General features: G+C 38.7%; 1 protein-coding gene across 4 annotated transcripts; it reads left to right on the top strand.

The window, feature by feature from the left end:
- Positions 1-10,492: 10,492 nt before the first annotated feature.
- LOC124409716 (podocan) lies at positions 10,493-26,502 on the top strand. Of its 4 annotated transcripts, XM_046887504.1 has the most exons (10): positions 10,494-10,671; positions 22,762-22,854; positions 22,912-23,110; positions 23,194-23,230; positions 23,318-23,534; positions 23,632-24,221; positions 24,325-24,658; positions 24,745-25,110; positions 25,208-25,586; positions 25,753-26,502. In XM_046887504.1, exons 2-10 carry the CDS (start codon positions 22,775-22,777, stop codon positions 26,143-26,145), a joined length of 2,595 nt encoding a protein of 864 aa, XP_046743460.1. In that variant the 5' UTR covers positions 10,494-10,671; positions 22,762-22,774; the 3' UTR covers positions 26,146-26,502. The 4 variants fall into 4 exon arrangements, with proteins under 4 accessions (XP_046743459.1, XP_046743457.1, XP_046743460.1 ...); XM_046887503.1 differs by having other exon boundaries at positions 10,493-10,671; positions 23,194-23,525; XM_046887502.1 differs by having other exon boundaries at positions 23,194-23,534.
- Positions 26,503-27,792: the final 1,290 nt, after the last annotated feature.

Raw genomic sequence — 27,792 nt, 5'->3', positions numbered from 1 at the left:
ACGATTAAAATTTGCAGTTTTTTGGCTGTAACTTTTGATCCGTTGCTCGCAGCGTATTGGGACTGCGCTTAGTCGATTTCTCTCGCAAAATTACGTCGGAATAGTGCCCTAAAGAATCAATTGCAGCACTTTTCAAAGTCGTCGAAATTTTCGCCAAAAGTCCAAAGGGGTTAGCCTTACTTTTTTGGCGATTTTTGAAGCCGAAAATTTTTGGTTTTCGAATTGATTTGTATGACCATTTTTTGGCTAATTGGAACCCCAGGAACTCAGAAATCACATTGAAAAAAGCGTAGGACCAACAGCAGAGAAATGACGATTAAAATCTGCAGTTTTTTGGCTGTAACTTTTGATCCGTTGCTCGCAGCGTATTGGGACTGCGCTTAATCGATTTCTCTCGCAAAATTACGTCGGAATAGTGCCCTAAAGAATCAATTGCAGCACTTTTCAAAGTCGTCGAAATTTTCGCCAAAAATCCAAAGGGGTTAGCCTTACTTTTTTGGCGATTTTTGGAGCCGAAAATTTTTGGTCTTTGAATTGATTTGTATGACTATTTCTTGGCTAATTGGAACCCCAGGAACTCAGAAATCACATTAAAAAAAGCGTAGGACCAACAGCAGAGAAATGACGATTAAAATTTGCAGTTCTTTAGCTGTAACTCTTGATCCGTTGCTCGCAGCGTATTGGGACTGCGCCTAATCGATTTCTCTCGCAAAATTACGTCTGAATAGTGCCCTTAAGAATCGATTGCAGCACTTTTCAAAGTCGTCGAAATTTTCGCCAAAAGTCCAAAGGGGTTAGCCTTACTTTTTTGGCGATTTTTGAAGCCGAAAATTTTTGGTTTTCGAATTGATTTGTATGACCATTTTCTGGCTAATTGGAACCCCAGGAACTCAGAAATTGCATTAAAAGGAGCGTAGGACCAACAGCAGAGAAATGACGATTAAAATTTGCAGTTTTTTGGCTGTAACTTTTGATTCGTTGCTCGCAGCGTATTGGGACTGCGCTTAGTCGATTTCTCTCGCAAAATTACGTCGGAATAGTGCCCTAAAGAATCAATTGCAGCACTTTTCAAAGTCGTCGAAATTTTCGCCAAAAATCCAAAGGGGTTAGCCTTACTTTTTTGACGATTTTTGGAGCCGAAAATTTTTGGTCTCCGAATTGATTTGTATGACCATTTCTTGGCTAATTGGAACCCCAGGAACTCAGAAATCACATTGAAAAAAGCGTAGGACCAACAGCAGAGAAATGACGATTAAAATCTGCAGTTTTTTGGCTGTAACTTTTGATCCGTTGCTCGCAGCGTATTGGGACTGCGCTTAATCGATTTCTCTCGCAAAATTACGTCGGAATAGAGCCCTTAAGAATTGATTGCAGCACTTTTCAAAGTCGTCGAAATTTTCGCCAAAAGTCCAAAGGGGTTAGCCTTACTTTTTTGGCGATTTTTGAAGCCGAAAATTTTTGGTTTTCGAATTGATTTGTATGACCATTTTCTGGCTAATTGGAACCCCAGGAACTCAGAAATTGCATTAAAAGGAGCGTAGGACCAACAGCAGAGAAATGACGATTAAAATTTGCAGTTTTTTGGCTGTAACTTTTGATTCGTTGCTCGCAGCGTATTGGGACTGCGCTTAGTCGATTTCTCTCGCAAAATTACGTCGGAATAGTGCCCTAAAGAATCAATTGCAGCACTTTTCAAAGTCGTCGAAATTTTCGCCAAAAATCCAAAGGGGTTAGCCTTACTTTTTTGACGATTTTTGGAGCCGAAAATTTTTGGTCTCCGAATTGATTTGTATGACCATTTCTTGGCTAATTGGAACCCCAGGAACTCAGAAATCACATTGAAAAAAGCGTAGGACCAACAGCAGAGAAATGACGATTAAAATCTGCAGTTTTTTGGCTGTAACTTTTGATCCGTTGCTCGCAGCGTATTGGGACTGCGCTTAATCGATTTCTCTCGCAAAATTACGTCGGAATAGTGCCCTAAAGAATCAATTGCAGCACTTTTCAAAGTCGTCGAAATTTTCGCCAAAAATCCAAAGGGGTTAGCCTTACTTTTTTGGCGATTTTTGAAGCCGAAAATTTTTGGTCTTCGAATTGATTTGTATGACTATTTCTTGGCTAATTGGAACCCCAGGAACTCAGAAATCACATCAAAAAAAGCGTAGGACCAACAGCAGAGAAATGACGATTAAAATTTGCAGTTCTTTAGCTGTAACTCTTGATCCGTTGCTCGCAGCGTATTGGGACTGCGCCTAATCGATTTCTCTCGCAAAATTACGTCTGAATAGTGCCCTTAAGAATCGATTGCAGCACTTTTCAAAGTCGTCGAAATTTTCGCCAAAAGTCCAAAGGGGTTAGCCTTACTTTTTTGGCGATTTTTGAAGCCGAAAATTTTTGGTCTTCGAATTGATTTGTATGACCATTTATTGGCTAATTGGAACCCCAGAAACTCAGAAATTGCATTAAAAGGAGCGTAGTACCAACAGCAGAGAAATGACGATTAAAATTTGCAGTTTTTTGGCTGTAACTTTTGATCCGTTGCTCGCAGCGTATTGGGACTGCGCTTAGTCGATTTCTCTCGCAAAATTTCGTCGGAATAGTGCCCTAAAGAATCAATTGCAGCACTTTTTAAAGTCGTCGAAATTTTCGCCAAAAATCCAAAGGGGTTAGCCTTACTTTTTCGGCGATTTTTGAAGCAGAAAATTTTTGGTCTTCGAATTGATTTGTATGACCATTTCTTGGCTAATTGGAACCCCAGGAACTCAGAAATCTCATTAAAAAAAGCGTAGGACCAACAGCAGAGAAATGACGATTAAAATCTTCAGTTTTTTGGCTGTAACTTTTGATTCGTTGCTCGCAGCGTATTGGGACTGCGCTCAATCGATTTCTTCGGAATGGCCGGTGGAGGGGAGAGGTTGTCGAGGAAGGTGGCCGAGACGTGAGGTGGGATGCCGGACGTAACAGGGTTAACCTTCTTTTTTTTGCTGTTTTCGAGTGGAAACTTTTTGTCCTCAGATCGATACAAATTACCATTTCCCGACTGATTGGACCCCCAGGAACGCAGAAAACGCACCAAACGAGCGTAGGACCAACTGCATGGAAATTTCATCGAGAAGACAAGCAGCAGAAAAACCATGAAAACTTCTTTTCCGTTTTTTGGCTGTAACTCTGTATCCGTTGCTCGCAGCGTATTCCGACTGCGCCCAATCGATTTTTCTTGCAAAATTACGTCGAAATAGTGCCTGCAGAAGTCGTTTCTAGCATTTTTCCAAATCGATGAAACTTTCGCCAAAAATCTAAAGGGGTTAACACTTCTTTATTTTCATTTTTGAGTAAAAAACCTCATATCGTTAAATCGATTCAAATTACTTTTCCTCGACTCATCGGATCGCAAAGAAGCCTGAAGCAGGATTCAAATTAGTAGGGACAAAGTCTGGAAAAAGACAAGCGAATCCTGAAAGATTTATTCATCTTTATTTCGGTTATCATGTTATGCGTATTCTATCATATACAGATGTATTGCACCTAACCGGAGGCCTTCACCTAACACTACTTACTAACCGGAATAACAACTAATATATACAACATACTAATTATACTGCTTCTCGTCATGTTTATTCTACCCATTTTCTTAACGTAATAGTTAGATTTTGTATTTCTTATTCAATAATTCTTCAGCATTTGTTTGCGATCTTGACTACAACACCCTTTGGCTACGCAGCTGTCAAAATAGTCCACACTTATACCCAATCTAATGTACTAGAATTAAGTCATATTAAATAAAATGAAACTGAAACGTTGTAGCTCCGAGTTTGTAACTTCACTTTTTTGTCCTTTGAAAACCTGGTGTAATTCCATGTTCTCCGGCCGTAGCTTCCAACCTTCTGCTCACAGCGACTTTCAAGTATGCGTCATGGATGCCTTACGCAAAATTACGTCGACATAGGGTATCAAGAACTTGATTAGCTTATTATTTGAGATCGGCAACTTTTTGACCAAACAAATCTACAGGGGTTAACCTTACTTTTTCTGCGCTCTTCAGTCTGAAACTTATGGTCTTGAATTTGATTCGAATTCACTCTTACTCGACTATTCGAACTCTGAGGCAACCAGAAATGCCAGTCAAAACCTTGCAAGAGCAACAACTCAGGATGTACAAAGAAAATTTCTCGTTTTTGCGCTGTAATACCTCACCCGATGCTCTAAGCAACTTCAAATCATGCGCAATTGATTTCTCGTGCGAAATTTCCCTAATATACCGTGATGAAAATTTCCCACGTCAAATTACAAAAATTTTCCAAATGACGTGGAAATCGAGTACAACCACTTAATTTCTACGTCATTCGAAAAACTTCCGTAGTTTGGCGCCGAAAATTTCTATTGGAGTAGGATATAAAGAAATTAATTCGATCATTATTCAAAATCGAAAATTCTCCAACCTCAAAAATCCAAAGTCATAAGTCGTTCTTTCCGCCATTTTCACGTTGAAAAACTTCTTGTATCAGAATCGATCAACAGGACCCTTTTCCCACTAATTAGGCACCCCCAGGTATATATATATGTATATATATATATATATATATATGTATATATATATATATAAAATACATTGAAAATACCGTAGCATCAACAGGATAGAAAACGCGACCAAGACATATTCATCAGAAAGTAAGACGGATCTTCATTATGCATCTGTGGAGAACGTTTGCTCATGACCGCGTGCTGATAACATTGGGCTTTCATCTATCTTTCATGAATCGCGCGACGATTTACATTTATCAAAAAATTTCTCTGCTTGGTACATCATCTGAAGTCCATAGGCCGTATACATACTTGTGAACGTTGGCAGTCCGGGAGGCCATTATATCTCCAAAGCGTTCCCCGTGCACGATGAACAATTGCTGATTTGCATCTAGAAGAAATTCCTCTTCTCCGAGATGTCGTGAGTCAAAACGTACTCACGCAACTCCCTCCTAAAAGTACTTCACAACCGATCTAAAAAAGTACCTGATATTCACAATACGTATCCACGTACTAATCGAAGTGTGGCACAACTGATGGCAATCGATACCGAATTTCCGGGATAAATAGCCTGTCGTTAATGCGGCGCCAGTAGGTATAATGCCGGATTTGATTTTGTTCCATTAGCTATTGTATAATGAAATCAAATTACCAAATACTTAAATCATTTGTGCTTGATTAGAGAATGCAGTAATAAAGCGGAGTTACGTCCCCTTTCTCGAAAACTGGTCAATAACTTCAACATACTCTTAGTAATTGGTCGAGGAAATGTCTTGCAAAAATCTTGCTGAGGTTACAATGTATACAATTGCAGTAATTCTAAAACGTTTCTATCATTCATTAGCTTCTACGAACAACAGAGGTAGTGTACATACATAACTGCCATATTTACACGAAGGAACTTTATACCTACATACATGTTATTATAATGATACTATACTAGGTCGGATCAATTCAACTGTTCTTGAATAATTACGGATATTTGATCAGAAAGCTTTTATTTTATTATGTATTATTATTTTATTATTTTATTATATATATTTTAATGCTGTTTTATTCTGACCAGTCAGAATGTAGCTTTGAACAGAAATTATTCTCCAGCACAGTTGATCAACTTATATAGAATGACCTACCTAGATTGATAATATGCAAAACGCTTACTGAATAATTATTAACTCTTTTTAGCGCATTATTCTTCATGATCTCACTCTTGCTGCTATAGAGTGTGAACTGGATTTCAATCGTCTACAAACACAGATAAAAATGACTCGTATAGTTCAATAAATAGAGATAAGTCTGTTATTACGATAAAAAAAATCTTAACACTCTGACGTTTCGCAAACTTCTTGATTCTTCCAAAAGTTACATAATTACTCGAAAAAATTATTCTTAATCTACGGAGACGAATAGAATCGTGATATTGAGTGTCAAAATAATAAGGCAAATTGTGTGGAAAAATTTTAAACAAAATTTTGGAAAAAATTTTCGACTGACATCTTACCTGCCGTTCGTAGTAACTTCATCGATTAGTTGCGTCCGCTGTAGTTTCGTAAATAGTTTTATGGCGAGCTCTTCAGCAACTGAGCATTTATTTATGTGCTCGTTGAATGATTCGTGCAAGGCCTTGATGATTACAATAAAACGCTGTCTTTATCAAAACTGTGGTTTACAGAGCATAGCAATTAGAAAAAATATGAATCCAAGGAAAATGTTGCATGTTATTATCAGAAATGTAATTACACAATCAATTACTGACCAAGTTTTTAATGTACTGGCAACAGTATATTTTCTACCCAAATTGTTTGCGGTGAAAAAATAAAACGTTCTATTAATTCAAAGTGCTTACATCAGATCTAAAACTTAAATTCCTTTCCAATCCCGAAACAAAAAATTCATTTTCCGTAACCAATTTATTGGATTTATAGAGTAAAATTTTCGTGCGTGTTCTTATGCTTATTATTTGAAAATCGTTAATGAAACCATTATCGGCAGTTAATGAGATCGATTTATTCTCCGGAAAAACCCGATCCTCAAACCCTTGATAAACATAATTATTGAGGATGATTCGTCGAACTTGGTCATTTTGGAAACGTTTTAATTTAATCTTACGACGTTTCGGTAGGGCTGCAGCCTACCATCTTCAGGTTAAAGTTAGACATCCTACAGGCTTAGGTGTTTACGGTATTGCCATTGTCGAGGAAGTCGAGTTGACTGTTGTTGAATGACCAAGTTCGACGAATCATCCTCAATTCCAAAACAGCTGGTCACGAATTTTCCACATATAAACATAATTATTACTTTTCAAATAAAACTTGTTGTGGCAACAATTAATTAGCAAAGATATAAAAACAAGATGACCATTCAAGAAAGCGTTATCATCTGATGAAACCTTCATGGAATTTGTAGGAAAATTTGCTGTCTCGTCGTTTTCGCAGCTGTTGCAAAGTTCACTGCGGTAATCGCTTTTCAGAAACATGCCCTATTACGTAAAATATCATTTGGATTTTTTCTAGCGCATTACGAAACCGCAAGAAGTGATAAAAGCTTCGAGCTAGTAGAATCATCTTAGGTAATAATTGTGTTAACTTCGAAGGGGTATGTGATTCTCATATATTTACGAAATTGATGGTAATTAATCAAATTCCACGCCTAGAGGATTCTGAATAAACCCAACATCCGCCGAGTTTCACATCACTTAGGTTTGGTATTACGGAGAAAAAATATTTGCTAGAAATTGAATAGCTGCACTGGCATTACGCAACTTCATATTAACTCTGCTGTGTAAAATTCTGCGAATAATGCTTCCCAACCGAACCCATTGTAATGGATTTTCAAAATACGGTACAAGTCACAGCCCATTTGCTGAAATACTTTCCAATTCTCAGAAGGAAATCTTCGAATGTACATTGGCAGAAATACGAATTGAGACCCTCGCACAAGTGACCGAAATGAAACATGATTAAAAAATTGCAAATCACTATTTTCTGGACGTGTGTATGAGCTATTTACGCGTTGTCAACTGTGCATATTTGTTCTAAGAATACTGAGGAATCATTCAACCGCATTTTCCATTTTCATGGAAGTGAAACCCCACGTGAATAAACCTTGGCCGACAATTCTTAATCAACGTATTACCAGAATCATACAAAAGAACAATAGTCTGAGATTGACATTGAAACTTATCAGAAAGAACCAAACCACAGATTGTTACCCGCAAATCAAGTCAGCAACCATTCTTCACCGCGATAAAATATTCCTGCAAACAATATGCTCGTAAATAGATTTAAGAACAAGCAGAGCGAAAATAAAGTATCTCTGCTGCATTTGTTCCAGTGTTGCAATTGTCCCAACTGAATCATTGAAAACGGCAGGTATATAATACAACTTCTTCAAAACATGATTGTTTCTGGATAAAAAATTTTACTGAAGTGATAAATTGTTTTTGTCAATTAATTCGTTGATAAGGATTGGACTTGTCTTTCGGACCGAACTTACCTCACATTAAGAAGAACATGTCACTCAATCTTCGTATCAAAATACGACCTGTTCGCCATGCGAAGAGCTGTGCACATTTAACCTAGATATAGATCAACATTTGCGGTAACACGCAAATTCTCCGTGACGACACAGTCACCAGAGTATCTCTGCAGCCTGTAAATACAGTTGACTAAATATTTACTCGACTTGCACGTGTGGCAATATTGCGCCGTATGAAACGTTAGAATAATTTAATGATTGGCATTGCTTTTCCACTACAGCAAATAATGGGTTAAAAATCTGCTCGATATTCACCAATTACTGCAAGCTATCGATTTGCACTTAATTGACGCATGAATATATGCCAGAAAATACAATTCACATGCTGCAAAAGAGATTGTTTCAATTATTTTTCGCTAGGTGGCGACTATCGTTAGCTGGATTCTCGATAGCAGAAAGTGAAAGGGTTTATTGCCGAATAATATCGCATTTGCTAATTAAAAATAAGGATTGAATATTCACTTCAAGTATTAAATGGTGAGTATTTCGATTTTTTAACAAAATGGCTACATAAATGGTTGATCAACTTTTCAACGAGTTGCGCGGCCGCAGTAAAATATGCAGGATCCTGTCAACGAGTACACTTCAAATATTCCAAAATATTGCATCATATTGCACAGCGAATTATCTGGCTCAGAGTCAATTTAATGTTACATCGTTAGTAAAGCAGTAAAATTATCATCAGTAGTAAATGATTCACGAATCGATATTCATTCATTGTTGCACACATTCGTTACATCATTGTTTCTGCAAATTGAATGGGCTGAGTAATAAACGAATAAAATTATCACTGAAATTAATGGCGTACCATAACAGCTTCATTACCGCGAAACCGCAAAACATAAAAAATTCGAAATATATATTTTAATTGCCTTCCCCAAACTATCAGCAATCCTCATTCACAATCCAAAAGAATTTTCCAAAATTATTATATAATATACAGCATGTGCCTATATATTAGAAGAATTTATTATAGGTATAATAATACCAAGAAATATCTAAGTTTAATGCGAAAACAAGAATTTTATTGCATCACCCTCAAATCAGGAAACTGTTCTTTATCGCGCTGGTTCTAGTTCGCAGATTTATAGTAGAGTATAGTCGATGTCCTTGCTCGAGACTGACAGAAACGAGGAACTTCACCACGAAACTGACTCTCCATTTCACAGTAATTCTGACGTGAAGGAAACAGTAATTATTCCTATATGAGCAGTGACGAGAATACTATAACAATACTATACAACCATGATTGATTATACATAATATATAATAACTTAGACGGTATCAAGCCATGCAAACAAAATGAAATACTATTCAGATCATGTCGTGGCATAAGTACCTACGAGTCAATGGGTTAATTCCGTATATGACATAAAAGAATAAATTATTACTAACATTGTAATCATATTTTCTTTATTCTTGGTACTGAAAACTCGGTCAATCATTCAAATTTTCCATTCGTTTTTATTCCTTGTGAAACCGTCAACTGACTGAAAGTTCGTATAAAGTGTAAAACTGGATACTTCAACTACCACACCTGCGAAGATAAGACATTTTCTCGACAGTCGACGTCGGTAAAAGAAGCCACCTTAAATACGTTGAAAACCGAAGGGCTATTCACATAAATAATAAATGAATGACTCCCATTTGCTATTACTGATTTTGAGTGATCTTCATTGCTTTCTACCTTAAATTGGATTTCTATTGATTTCCAGTTTGATACCGATGATTGCCAATGATAACCGAACGTTCCAGGTGATTTTCGGTGATTTCCAGATCGGATGGAACCACAAAAATCACCTGGGACGTCGAAAGATGATCAGTAATTGACCGTCACCGGGTACCGTGTAAATCAACGAAACCACGCGATAAAATAGAAATCAATAGAACGTTGTTTACCGCAAGCCTTACAAGGACATCGACGATTTCTTCAACGGCATAGCGTGAATCATGATTCCAAATAATGCGCAATGACTTCAGTCACCCCAACCGATTCCCTGTCCGATCAAAAACTATTTTGTAACAGGTAATCCAGGTTCCTTCGATCTACAATTCGATTTCCGTCCGTCAAATTGATCGCTTCCTCGAGTGAAAACCATCCAACAGCTTCTGGCCGTCGGTCGCGGGATATTCGCGGTCTATTTTGAGCGCCAGAGCGCATCGAGCTGCGCGGTTTACCGATCGAACGACTCCCCTGCAGTAGAGGATGCGCAGATGCACCAGGAGGTCCGAACGAGTTGATGGCTCGCATGTATAGGTGGCCTCGCAGTTGCAACCTCGCCGATTGTCCGAAACCTGTTACCTGAATCAAGACCTGAATTACCTGCGCCACGAGCGCGTCGCGACGGCGGCACGACGTCCCGCAAATGGCGTCGGAATCGCCCCCCACTTTCGACGTCAAGGGGACTCTTGGGGTTCCGCGATGCGGCCCCACTCCGCGTGCTCGAAACGCGTTGGCCGCCACTCTGTGGCTCTAAATTTCCAAGACCGCACTGTACTTTGTGGACGTCCATCGAGAAGAGAGTTAGCGTACTGCGCCGAGCCAAGTTTTTAAACCAAGTGGATTTTAATTAGCACCGAACCTCCGAGCGGGAACTTGATTCAATTTATCGGGTGAGTTAGTTGATCTAATTAAAAAAGTTGCAGGATGATCGGTGCGCGAATTCCAACATAAATCATTGCGGCTCGCGATTATCCTCGATGTTCAATCGCCTTTCTTCCACGCTTTTACGGCTCGTGTCGAGGCGTAGGATCCATTTCAATGGCCGCTACGCGTCGCCGCGGTACCTGCAATGATCGAGCGGTATTGTAGATCGCGACCAGCTATCTTGAGACTCAAGGATGATTTTAAGTCCGACTGATGCGTATATATAACGCTCTGAAATTTATTCTCAATGTCACGACACGCGACGTCGATGAAACGACAACCGTGATTTTGCGAGAGGGACTTTATCCGTGAATTATAATGAAACGACTCGCCGCTTCAGTAACCGCTATACCAAAGTGATCGTGCGATCTGCAAAACGTACGCGGTATCATCAGGCTGTTAAACGTGCATGCGTCCTCTGATGTAATACCCCGTTCGTTGTGCGTTTATTTTAATATCCATTGTTATTATTTTTCTTTTTGTATTTCCTCCAACGAGCAACGCGCATTTATCTCGAACTATTTTTAAAGCCGCGTATACGCAGCGCGCCTGTGCCACTTGAATAAACACAACTATACTTCGCCACATATTTTCAACCACGCGTCCAAGTATGAACATCATCGTTTCATGAACGGCATCATACGTGGTGATACGTAAAAATTCCCTTTTTTCAAACCCTCTCAACCCTCAACCTGCAAGTTACGGTTGGAGACGAAACTTCGGTTTTCCAATCGAATCATCGTCGAGTTGGTATAGCATTCGTAAAAGTTGAGAAACTTTGCACAGCTTTATTATCATGCCTATATCACACATGTCACGCCGGTTTACTCTGGTGAAGTTTTGGACAAGGTCGTTTAACGCTGTGAAATCCAAGGCTGTGATTTATCCTAAAACGATGTGCAGGAGGTTTTTAAACTTATACTTTACCGCTTGACTCGTTTTCGTCTGAATTCATTCTCTTGCCACTGCAGAACATTGTCGAATCAAATATTAGCAAACACCGTCCTATAGATTCCGTTTCATCGGAAAGTGTAATGATAATTAACCTGGCTACCATCTCAGTGATCAAATTTCTGTACTGTCCTTCGAGCAGAAAATCCGATAAGAAGTCTGAAAGCGGACGAAAAAAAAAATAAAATAAAGGAAAGAATCAACTCGTGGAAAAATTAGATAAGTTAACACTTCGTCGCGCCTGTAAAGAATCGTCTAAGAACATCGCGAGGTGTAACTGAGTACTTGTCACATTTTACATGTGTTTCATTGTGTATGTATATATATATATATATATATATATATATATATACATATATATGTATATAATATGGATAAAAAATCGAGTTGCTGATGTAGCATGAGTCTGTCATTCGTTGTACGATATCGATTTATTGTTCATCAGACAGCGTGACATTTTTTTGCTACTGTACTTTACGCGGAGTAATGCAATAACAATAATCTGCTTATTTTTTACTCTTGTTTTACCGAGTTGGAAGAATCGCGAGGACATATCGACTAGATCCTGGTCATACGATACGTCTCGTTATACTTACAATATCCACACACCCACATTCCTTGTTTCAAATTCAATCTATAACTGTCGATAAGAATTGACAATAAATGGACAAAGAGTGAAACAAAAAACGTAGCTATATACGTACAGTCTGAGAATGAGTCAGTCTCGGCAAGTTTATCAGTGACGTACACGTACATTGTGGATACACACTTGTATAAACTACGCTCTGCCATACGCATACCGAATCGCTATCGTTATACGTATGTACGTAACTATGAAACGTGACATGCTTGCCGATTCACAAATTTTCTAACGAATCTAACGATTTTTCTTTTTTAATTTTTTTTTTATTTTATTGATTTATTTATTTATTTTTTTTTTTCATTTCATTTGTTTCGTATTGTTTGTTATACGTGCGTCAGTTTTTCGGAGCGTCGCAAATTTTCGACGCGACGCGACACGCATGCGTGAAGACCTTCAAATCTTAATTATGGTATGATGGCGCCAATTGGCGCTCGCATGTATAATTGAGCGAGCTTCACTTTATCGATGTCCAAAAACTTCTCTTTCCTTCTTCTCCAATATAAGCACGTCCCGAAATCATCGCAAAATTCGCATTTTTTCGCATCTTATATCAGAACTCTCTTGCAAATCTTTTTCATTTTTAATAAGATGAAAACTTGCAAAATTTTCTCTACCAGCAGCAACAAGACAATATTATATGTTATTCGCTACTCCTTATTTTCAATCGTTTAATTTCTTCTTCTTTTTACATTGCTCGTTTTGTTTTATTTAGAGAGTTTGAATGAATTCATTCTACTTATGCCAAATACACTTACAATTAGGCCGTGATACGCGCATTTCTGCAGCCTGGCCGTCGTAAACCTGTTTACTCGCCGTATAAGCACTCGACATTGTACGTATTGGGGGGGCGTTAATCAATGTCGAATTTACGTATCGAGTCTGTCTTCAGCACTAAATATTTACTAATTTCATAGAATATAAAACGGCGCTGCATCCGATTGCGAGTCACGTCTAAATAATAAATATCTATATGTATATCTACGTTATAAACATTCTATACACGTAATATCTATGTTCGTTTGAGGTCCATGAATATGTGTTGTATTAACGTTATAATATACCAACCAATATACGAAGAATGTTCCAGGCTTATTCACCGCGGCTCTACCTACATAGACTAAACAAATATGTGCTTTTGTTAGAGATACACAAATTTGATAAGGGTTCTTTTTTCAACGATAAGAACATGCGCGCGTCATGTTATCTATAGATAAATAAATAGTGTGGATGCGGCTCTCTTATAGGTGGAAGTTTTTTTATTAAAAGAATTTTAATTTTTTTTTTCACATTCAAATAAACTTACAACCACCTTTTTGTCCTTTAACTTACGGAATTTTGTTCAATGGCACATGTAGTGTCGTCGCTGAATCGTCATTATAAGCAAAGAAATTATACATCGAAAATTCGCTGCAAGATTACGCTGATGTGATATAAAAGCAAAAAGAAAACGTATAAAATCGTTCCGAAGAATTCCGAAAATCGTAATTCAGCGTGATAGGAAAAAGAATCACTTTCAGATTAGGTCTAACAATTTTGCGGATAGTTTATCGCATCTTTTTTTTCACCACAATTATACTCACAATTACTTACCTTACACACAATGTATATTTATATAATTTATCATTAACTGCGAAACTATCGTGCAGTTATTGGTCAATGACTTTTATACTACTGCGCTTTCGATACGTGGTAAGTGTGAAAGAAAAAATTAAAAAGAAAAAGTAGAAGAAGGAAAAGGAGGAAGTTCCGCGTGACTTCGGGATTTCGATGAATAATTTGCCAATTCAGCAACTACATGATTCCTGTTACTGCAGGAATTACTGCAGAAAATATCAGCTAATCCGGTATCAATACGTGTATTAAAATCAAATTTTATTAATGCATTCCATATACTTCCTTCATCCTTGTGCACTTATGCAGTGGAAGGTTCCGCAAGCATTCCTGTTCTATGCTTACCACGTTTTTATAGGTATATTGTTGTCTTCGTAACCAATAACTTCTGTATAACGTTCTACACGCTGTATACACGGTTAAAACTCGTCATAGATATAAAGTGAAGACTCGGTGACGCGTGCCTTTTCAAATGCTCACATATCGAGGTCACAGATGATCCTACGGCTAATACCTAGCACTAGAGAGAATTTCCGATCGGACATAATCCGTTCAGTGACGCCTGTACGCGTGTCTCTAATAATGAAACGATCATTAACGATCATTATTGGCTAGACTAATTACTGCCCGTAATTAACATCGTTTTGGCCAAAAACCGCCGACCGCGTGACCAGACAATATCATAATCTGAAATCATAAAATTATCGATTCAGTGTCAACGACTTCGTAGTAAATATTGATACTTAAGCTGAATCTTGAGAAACTGTTAATTTTTGTAAAATTTCTGAATTTTTACCTTGAAAAGTAATAAAATGCCAATTTACCGACCGCAGTGAAATTTCTCTTTTAAACATATATCTATACTTCTACGAATTATCTCGAAAAAAATTCTGAACTCTCTCTAAATTTTTCCGCGAAATTTCTGCCCGGATTTTATTCCGGCTAACCACGATAAGTTTCGCTCAAGAATACATATCCGCTACAGTGTGTAATGTAGTCTTACTACGGATGAACCGCAATTAACACGAGGAAATAATAATCACGATGTCGATATATATATATATATATATATATATATATATATACGTAAATCTACGTGCACGCAATAAAGAGGTTCAAAGCCTCGTCAACTTTATCGTATCTCCGCTCTCAATATTGTATATTAATTATTTTTTATAGCACGGTTAATTTCTCTTTGTCACATCTACAATGAGTTAATTCGCCTCACATTGAGGTTATCAAACTCGATGTTAATCGAATATCGGAGTTCGCAACGATATGACAAATAAAAAAAAAACCAATGGAACGTGGAATTCTGCTGGTAAAAGACAAACGGAATATTTTGAGTCAGTGTCAATATTCCGTTTGTCTTTTACCAGCAGAATTCAACGTCCCATTTGTTTTTCTTTTATTTATCATTTTTGTTATTATTATTAGAATGCGAATTACATTTTGCGAATTTTTATACAGAATATTTTTCTATACAATATTTTATGTACAGAAAATTTTTCTACGAAAAAATTGTTGCACAGAATACTTTTCCACATAAATTCTTCTACAGATTGTATTTGATACAATACAGATTCAGAGTAATCATCGAATCCTCAAAATCATACATTTAATCGTAAATTTCGCACGTTTTGATGTAATTCAATTCAATTTAATTTTGTGTAAAAAATTTATGTAGAAAAACATTCTGTCGAACAATTTTCCTGTAGAATAAATCATACAGGATTATTTCTCATTGTAATCTCAAATTCATTTCTGTATAAAAATATTTCCGTAGAATAGAGTAGAACAATTGCCCTGTAACACCGATTTCTGAAGAATCGATCATCCTCCCGTATAACAGACGCTTAATTTCAATTTTATCTAAACTTTTCTTCAAGACTTCAGTATTTTACATTTTTTTATTCTAAAACAGACTTTTCCACTTCACGAGTGTAATAACTTGATAAATACTCGACGTATGACCGCATCGTAACAAAACTACTAAAAGATATCGTTTCTGGGCCAACGACTCGCCTTAAAAAATCGTCCGCATAATCCATAAGCGGCGATTTTAAATCCGGTGTCATCCGTCGGCCATTAAGGTGAAATCTTGGCGTCAGTTGACGGGATCCCTCGCTGGTCCAGGAGCGAAGATGACTGTTTACGTCGTTGATGCTGCAACGAAATCGAAGCGTTTAGTGCGTTGAGACTGACGTGCGGCATACGGAACGCGGGCTCGTTTCTCGAACAAACCTTGACGCGATAGTATCGCATTCCGTTGTCGGGCTTTACGATCTTCAGATTCATGGTTGGTAGAGTTCAACCTGAGCCGACCCGACGAAACCATTGTGGGATCATCGCCTCGTGCATGGCAGGCATCTCCAATCCCTATCCAATCTCTTCAGCTGAACCATTTCCTCAACGCATTCTGGAAAAGTTACAGAGATACTGTTAAAAATGCGTTTTATGATAGAGAAATATATATTTATGACAAAAAAATCAACGATCCGAATGCACTTTGAACTCTATATTTCAGTTCTTTTTCAAAGAAACTCAACTTCTGTCAAAATTTTTGAAGTCTTTTACTCGATGCCACTTCTGAAATCTAACTTGACTAAATATCGTCAGTCGTCGATTCCTGAACGATAATCTTGAATTTAATACGCCGCGTGATCAGCAATGAGGTGAAAAAATTTCTTCCGGTTAAAATAAGCTGTGATCGGTATCGGAATCGCGACATGCAGCTGTCGCTTCATCCGTTTCCGCGTAGAAATCTGTACGACCTCGTCCTCGTTCGTCGCTCCCACTTTTCAAATTGCGTAGTTATACGTATACACTTGTTGGCATTCGAAGAAACGTCTAGTTTGAAACTAATTGTAAAACGATAGGAAAAAAAGGAGCGTAAAAACGTTGGTGTAAAAATAAATTGTAGGTGATTCCAAGGCTGAATATCTATACTTGGTGACAAATTTACTCAATTCTTTACAGTATCGAATACAGTGGCTTTTCCTCCTCGACTCGCATCGTTCGAAAAACAGTTTGTTCTCACAAGTTTAATTAAGGGGCAGTTTTTACCCCTCAAACAATCAAAATAAGATCGAATGTTTTTTAACGCTTCACTCCAACATAACACGGAACGAAGAAAATCGGTCGTATATATACATATATATATATTTCTGGCAGGTATTTTCCTCGCCAGTGTAAAACGTCGACGAATACCGCGCGTCCATGTGTAGTGGTAGTGGTGAAAATTCTTGGCGACGAGACGAATCATTTCTGGAAGATTTACCGAGGCGTAAGTCCCGCTCCTTCTTCGGACCGCGTGTGCATCGGGACCACCTGCCTAGAATGGTGCTGATGGTGCAGGTAACTTTACCTGAAACGGTGTGCATTTGCGGTATAATTCCCTGGACAAAGGGCTGCCCGACCCACCTGGCGCGGTTGCCCAGAAACGAAATTACCTGACATCCCTCGCCGCGGGTGTAGAAGCGGCGGGGCCTTCGTTCGAGTCCCACGTTTTCACTAAATTCGAAGAAACTTATACCCTTAGGTTCGGGAATTAAGGTGCTGAAGCTCTCGCAACTCGTGCAAAGATAGATTTGCTGGAATTGAATTTCGCGATAAGAAGCGTCGCTGGTTCATCGGAACCCGACAATTACGTCACTGCAGCGTCGACGTGTCGCGCTTCTAATCTCGTCGCACAGGTTCGTATTCGCAAATTCACCATTTACGCTGTGAAATTCTTACTTAAAAATTGTGTTCCAATTAAAGAAAATTTTCCCGAGTCGATTTACTTCGCCAAAAACGTGTTGGTATACTCTAAGTCAAAAACTTATTACAAGAAATTACGAAGGGTTAAATTCTTTCGTTTTATCAGTGTTCAAGTTTCTCATACAATTTTTTTGTTTTAAATGAAGCAAACTTTGGTTCGCGATAAAGCAAGAAAAATTATGGATCAACAAAGTTTCAAGAAATGTTTATTTTTTCCAAACAAACAAACTTTAAACTTTTAATATGCAATCCACAGCGGTTTTTGCGGTGTCGGTGATCGTTTCGCCGGAACGATTACCTTCAAGGCATTTTCTACCCTACAGAACTTATGAATGTACGTTAATATACACAATCTGTACAACGTACCTATAAAGTTTACAGTATATCGTGTATATTTTATCTTCACTAAGAATTCGAATGACTAATCATCGTTGATTTCTCCCCACGTAGTGCAAACTCTTTGAACCCTGTATAATTCCATGCAGGAATTCCTCAACGCGTGAAATTCCAAATATATAAAAATCATTTCCGTTCCGGTAGATGAAACTTCCCGCAGCTTCTCGATTTTTCACATTTTTTTCGAGGCTTGTTTATTCTACAGTAAAATCAATTAGAACCCGTGATTTATGACTCAAGTGCTTAATCGACTTCAAGTGTTGCTTTGTTTCTGTTGCACTTCATATAATAATTGTGATACTACATATAATAATTTTGAAGATTTTGAACTGATTACTCAACTTCTTATTTACTTCAAATTGAATCACATTAAGTTAATTTTCTTGTATTAGATTACACTCGACGAGATAACACAACGATTTGAAGATTGGTATCAACGTTGATACATTGTGACCGTAATTACTCTGAAATTACACTGCAAATTAATGTCGCATATTACATGATAATTTTCTGAAAATCTTATAAAGACAAGAGTCACTACTATATATGTATAATTGAGCTGGTATGATTCGAGGTGAGAATAAAGTTCTCTAGAAAATTAGGTGTAGGCTCATCGATATAGTAAAAAGCCTTGGAATATATGTCATGCACCATTTTTCAAAAAAAAAAAAGAAACAAACTATGAAAATCATTCGCACAAACATGATCGCAGGAACAAATTATGGCGAAAAATTGGCTGACTCGAAGCACCTCTAGAAATTTAATTTTGCCATTCGAGACAGTTTGTTAGATATTTACCTAGAAATTACTGGCAACCTATCAGAGACCTTTATGTCCCGTAACGGGTATCGAACTCTCTTTATGGCCGTTACCTTGCAGTGGAATTAACAAAAACATGCATCGTTGCAGACGTGAAAACAGCACGGAGCGTCGTCACACCTGCGAATTGCGCAAAGGTGTCGGATAACCGCGACGCAGGATCCGCTAAATAATGTGCAACCTGCTACGAAAAAAATAGCCATTGTTGCTAACGACACCGAGGCATATGCATCCACATACGAATCTCTTACGCAACTCCGCGTTCCACTCTATAATTCTATACATTACACCAATTTAATTCGTAATTCATTTCCTCTTTGTACAACTAGAATACGAACCTGAATTTGAGTTTTCAAAAATAATGGATCGCGTTGAACCGTGTCGCGATTTCAATGGAGTAGATAAAATGTGTTGCAATAAAAGAGAACAAGGAAACCCAAGTACCTACAATTTCACGTTCAGTCGAATTGATTTCAATTTGATTCATATGAATTCTCAATCGATACTTTACGTGGCTCAACGGAAGTATAATTTATAATAAATAAATATATTTGATTGACTTGAGCGATACTCTTTTTAAGATCGCTGCAGCGTTTATTTGTCGTCAGTATAATCTATTAATACCCGTTGAGAACAGCAGATGAAATATCCTGTGATAATTTTACTTATCGATACCGCGGTGCGCAGAATAAAAAGATAATTGTTATAGTCGCTCGCTCGGTCGATTTGTTATTATTATAAGCAAATCGAGAATGCGCCTGAGTCATATTTTTTCCCTTCGGCTTTCTTTTTTCTCGTCAACAAAGCGATCGCCGCGGGTGTTCGTACATCCTTGAATCGAATTGCTGATCTCGACAGCTTATACAAGTACCTACAGCTGCTGTGAGAAGAAACACAAGTCTTGCTACTCACGTGAAACCTGCGTAGGAGATAAGGAGGAAAAAGCAGATACCGCGAATCCGTATACCCGTCATCATCTTCGTGACAAAAGCGTGCTTTCATAATTCATATATATACGTACTAGGTAGTAGAATGGCGGGGCGAGGTGATTTGCGACTTCGAAATTGTACTCGGCGTTTTTGAAGATAAGACGAACATGACGCTGTTCCTTTCAGAACCTGTTTACGCACCTTTATTCCGATGAACCGATGAATGAATCGTTCGACTTCGTTATATATGTACCTAGGTACCAGTTATAATGACACCACACATGTCTTGGATCGCCTTGACGACGAGCTGTGTGGAAAAAATGACCTCGATGCTAGGAATTCATCTCGCGCTATAAAATATGTTACTTTGTTAGTTTCCTCGTCCAAGTTATTGACAATTAGTTATACGTAAATGATACGTGATGAACAATGAACATGTGTGTTCCGCGTTTCTTCGGAGAAGGATTAGAGACTCTAGAGTACCAAATGACTTTGCCCAGGTGACGAGATGTTGGGTCAGGATCCGAAGTTTGAGGAAATTGAAAATCGTGCCAAGAGATAATGGCTCAATTCCATACGAAAACTGTATATTATACATTAATAATATTCGTTCCAAAAGGATATACGGGCAAAGTTTGAAACGGTACAAGTCGTGTAAGTGATAAATTGGTAATCTTGATACCGATATCCCAAGGCCTAGTCATCTGGCTGATAAAACGCATGCTTGATAATGGTGCGAATATGTGTGTCACTGACTCAGGTCACACACATCGATGCGCAGTTGCTACGGCAAATCGAACGCTTATAGAATGGCGTGTAATCGCGCTATTGACGAAGCATATGTATTACCCGCCATCTTAGGTGAAGTGAACTCAACTCCACACCAAAACGACGTACGTTTGACCCTCGCCATCGGTGATTTAAAAAATTTTTAAGTACGGCATAGAGTGTATAAAAAAATCATCTTTCATTGTGAGCTTTAGATATTTTGGAATACCCGTTTGATTTTTACTACTCCCAAAACCACAAAAAATAATCAAACCTGTGGTCCAAAAAATCCAAAGCTCAGCGAAAAATGACCTTTTTGCATACTCTACACCGTACTTAAAAATAAATAAGATCACCGATGGTGAGGATCAGACGTAAATCGATTTGGGGTGGAGTACCTCAAATATATGTCACACTATACGTATAGATCGAATTTTGCGACGAGCACCTGCGAGCATCGTTTAATGCTTCCTTTTACTATTCACTGGTCGGATAGTACCGGTGAATTTTAAACTATTCCATACGCAATAGACTCAACCGGTTATGCGAATGTGCAGTGTGCGATGTTCAACCCACGTAAATTATCTTCGCAGACTAGAATATTTCGCAAGCAGGATATTACGTGCGTTATTATGCTGATCGAGGAATTCCGAATCGTCGGTAACTGCAAACATCGAAAGTAAAAAATACTGATTGGAATTTTGCTCTAACGTTTACGTGGATAAATAAAGCAAAAATATTCAACAAATTTTCGATGCTTGGAAAGGTTTATTTCATTAACGCTAGTCGGCACTTGATCCTCAATCTCATCAAACTTTTTCTCTCCGCGAAGAGACGTAAATACAATTATTCCCCTACCGTTTATCGATATGCACATGTATTATATGCGTAGGTGTACCGCAGACTGATCGAACCGATTAGAATTTGTAAGGTATTGAGCAATCGATCTGTGGATCACGATAACGAGTCACGATCAGTGTTCGGAAAACATTTACAATAAATTTTTGTGTATGTTTAGATGCAACTGATATGTGAGTCGCGATTATAGCCTGGAGGGTAAGAAATTTACGTTTTAAGCAGCCACAATAAGGTTCCATGAACAATATAACAAGAATAATCATTTCAGACAGTAACTTCAATCGCGAGAAGACTAATCAGTCTAAAATGGTCAGTGCAAATATAATACCAGGAAACATACGTCCCACGTATATGTATTTGAATAAAAGATTTGCAACAGTATAGTTGCTTTGCCAAGAATATTGTACAGGACGCGTCACACCTTCTACCGAGTTCCCTGCAGCGTCTGTCGAACTATTATAACCGCATGACCGTGAGGAAAGTTCTAATTCCTAGATATCTCGTTCTCAGGAGTATGAATTATAAAGCTCACGTGAATTGGAGAGATAACGTTTCGCGAACAACCAAATAAAATAAGTACACCGCCGTGAACGAATGTTTACATAAGTAATTGGCACACAGCTATGAGAAGATTAAAAAAAAATGACGTACTATATCGCTATTTACTAGTTGTTTTGTATAACAATTAGTTACAATAAAACTGCACTCGCTTGAGGGACTGGCATGCAAAATATATTTTATATTGTAAAATATTATAAAATGTACCGAATCGAAACAAAATCTTGCTCCAAATTGTCATGCAGACGCTTGTCTTCGTTATCTACTAACTGCAACGTTTGAATACGTGAAATATTGTTTAACCGGATCATTCGACATACCCCTGAAACTATTTAGCGATATCTATGAATTAAAAACCTAAACTTTATCCTCAAGAAATAAGGCATGCCGCAAGTGAGGGTAAAAATACTGCGCATATTTTCGTATGTTGATAATGACTGATTTCCATTCGGAGGATTAAAAAAAATGACATGGTTATCGAGAAACCCTAAAAAATGAAATTTTGGGGGCAAACTTTAGGGGGAGGTTCTACTCCTTAAACACCCGAATTAGTGCACATATCTGATGCTTTTTGATGTAATACGACATATCATAGAGTGGAAAAAATCGAGACACCTCGGGTATACTTTCGCAGTCAGTGCTCTTGAAGACTTAATATGTGCGAAAATCACTTTAGAACAAAACACAATTGATACAGAATTCGACTTAGCCGAATATTCAACTAGCAAATATTCTAATCATGGAAAAAAATTTATGTTCAGGTCCTACGCAAAGATGAAGCAAGGAGCAGCTTTGCTGCTGGTGGTGATCTTGACGATTACCACCGGAGTCATTTCTGTATCACCGACTACAAGTACACATCCGCCAGCGACTACAAGTACACATCCACCATCTCCACGACAAACCACAACTCCAACTCCACGACCAACAGGAACTCCACCTCCACCGCCCCCACCCCCAAATAATGGTAGCTCACCTCCGTCAGCGTCTGAACTTGCACTATCCACGACGAAGACGGGCGCACCATGGCGCGTTGAGAGTCTGCTGAACCCACAGGAGATGCTTCTGGAGGAAATCCGCTCGTTGGACGAGGAAACGCTCGGCGACAAGGTCAGCGAGAAATTTTTGATGCTCCTGTTTATCGTAGTTACAATATAATTAAGTGATGATAACTGTGATTTGTTCGTTTATAGGTCCAGAAGGAAAATATCGAAACATTGAAATCTAACGGTAAGAATGATAAGCTGACAGTGTTACCCGAGCTTGTAGACGAGAAATCAAACATTCTCATTCCATCGAAACCTGTCGGCAATCCAGATCCCGAAAAGGATGCCCTGAACGAGCTGATGGAGGATGAGGACTTGAAGTACAACGAGACTGACGATATTCTCATGGCCGATGACATGGAGTGGGACCTTGAGGATGAGGACGCGCTCGACGATGAGCTTGACGAAGACGAAGAGATTCTCTTCGAGCAGGACTGCCCTGCGGATTGTTCATGCTCTACGGGACACATGACCGTAAAGTCAGTTAGGTAAATCAGTCCTCGAAGGAGGAAAAATGATTTTATAATTTACACGTACCTTTCCCCGAACAATCACTGACCCATCATCGTTACTTTGATATTACAGATGCACCAAGTTCAACAAAGAACAGTCTTTCAGTATGGACATTGCTCTCCTCAAAATCGAAAATGCACCGGACGTCAAGCTGGGTCCACACGACCTACGCGAAAAGGATCTGCAACAGTTGTCAGCTTTCTCAATTGTCAATACCACAATTTCCGAATTTGACAAGACCGCATTCGACGGTCTCCCGGACTTGTTCTCCGTTAACCTGACTGGAAACGGATTGATGGACATACCTCCCGACGCCTTCGTGAACAACACACAGCTCAATGTTTTGACTATATCCGGCAATCCCCTACAGTACACTCAGGCGAAGGACAACACCTTCACCAAATACTTCTTGGACGCGCCCAGCGTGACTGAATTCGATTTCTCCAACAACTATCTCCCCCGTATCTTGCCGACTACTTTTGCAAGGATGCGGCAACTGGTCTATCTTAGCCTTAGATCGAATAGGCTCAGGGCTGTTGAGCGAGCGATTTTCACCCCTCTCGTTGAATTGGATGAAATTGACCTCTCCCACAACCAACTAAGCGGTTTTCCGGCTGATGTGTTTGACGACAATGAATATCTTGAACTACTGCGAATTGCTGGTTAGTGTTTGTGCTATTATTATTTTTTTTCTTTTCACTGCTCGACACTTTAGTCTATTCAACATGGTACATAAGTCTTTAAAAAAAAAAACTTTTATTTTAGGAAACAACTTCACGACTCTGGCAAGCATCAAGACTTCGACAATCAGCATACTCGACGCATCCAAAAACAGGATCAAAACCATCGGCAAGTCCGACCTTAGTGCTCTTACCGAACTAGAAGAACTCTACCTTAGGTCAAACGGTCTCAAGAGGATTCACCAACATGCGTTCGCGGATTTGGTTAATCTGAAACGCCTTGATCTCAGCGATAACAAACTGAGCACACTGACGGAACATCATTTGAGGACCAATATTCGCCTCGAATCTCTTATCATGAACGACAATCCCGGTTTGGAAACTTTACCGGTATTCAAATCACAGGCGGGCAGCTTCAGGTATATTTTTTATACATACCTACGTTTCTTTTTTTGTGTATCGTGTGTCAAACAATTGACCATATTATCTTTATTCGGGGTTACAGTCTCGAAAAATTCGAATGTGCTGACTGTGGACTTTTGGACCTGGAACCAGGAACCTTTGACACCATGAGTGCTCTGCGTCACCTCAATCTAGCAAGTAACCGGCTAAGCCGTTTGCCGAGAGGGCTCCTCAGAAGCATGTCAGCACTGAAAGACTTGGACCTTTCTGACAACCTGTTCACCGCTCTGGAAGTCGACACGTTCCAAGGTGCAAGGTCTCTGACGAAATTGAACCTCGCTGGAAACCCACTGATCACTCTTCAAGTTGCACCGTTCTTGCTCATTCCAAACTTGGAACGATTGGACGTCAGCAGGTGCGGTCTGGACAGAATCTGGAGCGACAATGTCGTGCCACTTCCACACCTAAGGTGAGTTAATGATCCGATAGGCCTTGTTGAATCACCCTGAACCGTATTTCGTGTATGAATACTTGTCACGCCGAATGATAATCTGATTTTGCAACAGGTACCTGTCGGCTCGTGGCAACCGAATCGAGCAAATCAGCGTCGGTGACTTGCAGGCGACCCCTCATCTCTCCGGCCTCGATATCTCCAACAATCCTCTCGCGTGTGACCAGGAGTTTAATGCCGCGATTCAATGGCTGATTGACCACGGTGTCGATCCCAGTGAGACCTTGCGCTACGTAAGCAATTACGCTCTTGATGACTACAGCGACTCCAGCGTCGCCAGCGATCTCGGCGAATGGATGGACATAGCGAAGGTCGTCTGCGACAGCATGGAGGGTGGACCTCCTCTAAGACCTCTGCCACGTAGGCCAAACATGCCTAACAATGTTGATGGTTTCAAGCCACCAGTCAATTACCTAGAAGAACTAGCTGGCCAGGTAAATTTCCATTTTCTACATTGAGTTGCTTAACCGATATTTGCGGTAGTATGTAGATGCAAAGTGGTGTCATTTGAAACGTGTAACAGAAAAGAAGGAGAGCTAATGGGAATGTTTTTCAAGCAAAAACAGTTTGTGTTGTTACAAAACCATTTTTGTTTCTCAGGCGTTCGATCAAGGTCGCGCAGATAAGGACGAGCAGCTGGAGGACGCCTTCTTGTCCGAGGAACCGGAATACCAGGAATACGGCTCAGTCGGTGAGCACTATCAACCTTGGTACGCAGGAGTCGTGTGGCCTGTGCTTACCGTCATCCTGGTGACGCTGGCCGTCGTCCTTTTGGTGGCGAACCTCGCCATGTGTCTTTCGAAGCGCAGAGGCCGTGGCCCCGTAATTCGGGCTCCGATGATTCTGCGCCCTGGACTGATCGACAACAAGAACTGTGGTCTTGTCTACAAGCCGCTTCAAGAGGAGATTCCGACCCCTCATATGCCGAAGCGTGGAAGCTTCTACTCGAGCAGTACCTTCCATTACGATAAGATTGTCCCCGAGAGCGTCTAGACAATCCCGATGACGTTTCCACTATCGAACACCTTGAGCTATAGCTGAGGTTTCAAGAGCAAACGGCTCCGGACAACACGAAGGCCACTCTTCGCAGGGCAGTAATATGCTCGAACAAAAATACCGTTTTTGAGATTCACAGCACCGAGTCATAAAGTGATGTCCTAACTGTTGATTTTGAAACCTGCGTACAGCTGGAACAATTTTGCAGCTCCTCGGCTCTTCACCTGAGAGAAAATGAGAACGCAGCAAGAGAGGCAATTATGAAAGTGATACTTTTTTGAATTAGACTGGACCAAAAAATTTACCGTTTCTTTCTCTCTTTATTGTGTTTGTTTTTTTTTTTTTTTTTTCAAGTTTAACGAGGCAAAGAAAAAAAAAACTTCCACAAACACACACACACACACAAAACGCACGTGCGCGGTAATTGTAACTTATTACGTGATGATGAACAAAGACTAGCTAGAGACAACAAGTTTTAAGCAATGAAATTTTTCGAATACTTATTCCCGAATTGTTTCGAATAATTTCCACACATCGAATACTAATTTTACAAAACAAGGTAAAGGTATTTAAATTTACTATGCGATAGATGGATACATGAATAAAATCATAAAATTTTACGTCGTCTTTATTATTATCCATATTCACCAATTGTAAATGCTAATTTTTGAAGTACACCCGATTCGACTAATTACATTATGAAAAATATCGCGTAGTCAATATAGCCAGCTACATGCCAACACTAAAAAGATAACACTAACGATGTTGTATGAATTTCGTCTGTGTGCATGAATTTAACCTTGAAATGGTGGTAGTGCTAAAAGTAGTGACAGTACGTAGCTGTCTGAGCGTAGTAATTCTATTTGACTAGAGACCATGCAATTATTATAAATTATGCATATTACATTAATTATTTTGTTTAGTATAATACGTATTAATAAGGACTAAGAATTGATACCCTTAATATTTAGTAGATTATACAATATACATACTTTCTACTTGCTGTAAATATTACATAATATTTTAATAAAGTATTAGTTTAGTAAAGCATCAGTTATGATTTTAATTGCCCTACCAATTTAGTCCTTGCCCAAAGAATTATAATCGAAAAGTCTATCCTCAAAGACTCCATGGAAGAAATATTCTTACCAAATATTTATTTACCCTCTCTTGTTATTATTCGTGCTTTAGTGTTGTTAAAATAAATATTTCGATACCTGATATATGGCTACACAAGCATTAATTTTCCCAATAATATTTCTTTGCGACTGACTAAATATCGTAAGCTAATTGGGATGTGAAAAAAAATATTGGAATTAATGTTAACTGCTGTTAAAATATAAAAAAAAACATGTGTAGTCGTCGCGAAACGTCAGATAGAAGGAAATTTTTAAACATTTTTATATTCAATTTATTTCATGTGGAATGTATGTTCAAGTGGAATACATTAATGGATGCTAACGGTTGAGTAAAATCACACAAAAATTGTTCATTCCGCTAATTGCATTATACTCGTGTAACGGATTCGTCTGTCGGTTTTATTAACGGTTTCATTAAAAGTAGAACAGTCTCCTGAAAGTTATAAAAATTGAGCTGCTGTTTCATTTTTGGACTGGTTATTTAATTTTTATCTTCATTTACTTG

Source organism: Diprion similis, chromosome 8 (genome assembly GCF_021155765.1).
Source record: "Diprion similis isolate iyDipSimi1 chromosome 8, iyDipSimi1.1, whole genome shotgun sequence".
Lineage (NCBI taxonomy): Eukaryota > Metazoa > Arthropoda > Insecta > Hymenoptera > Diprionidae > Diprion > Diprion similis.
The sequence above is the reverse complement of the archived record's forward strand: the minus strand, read 5'-3'. Positions and strand labels throughout refer to the sequence as shown.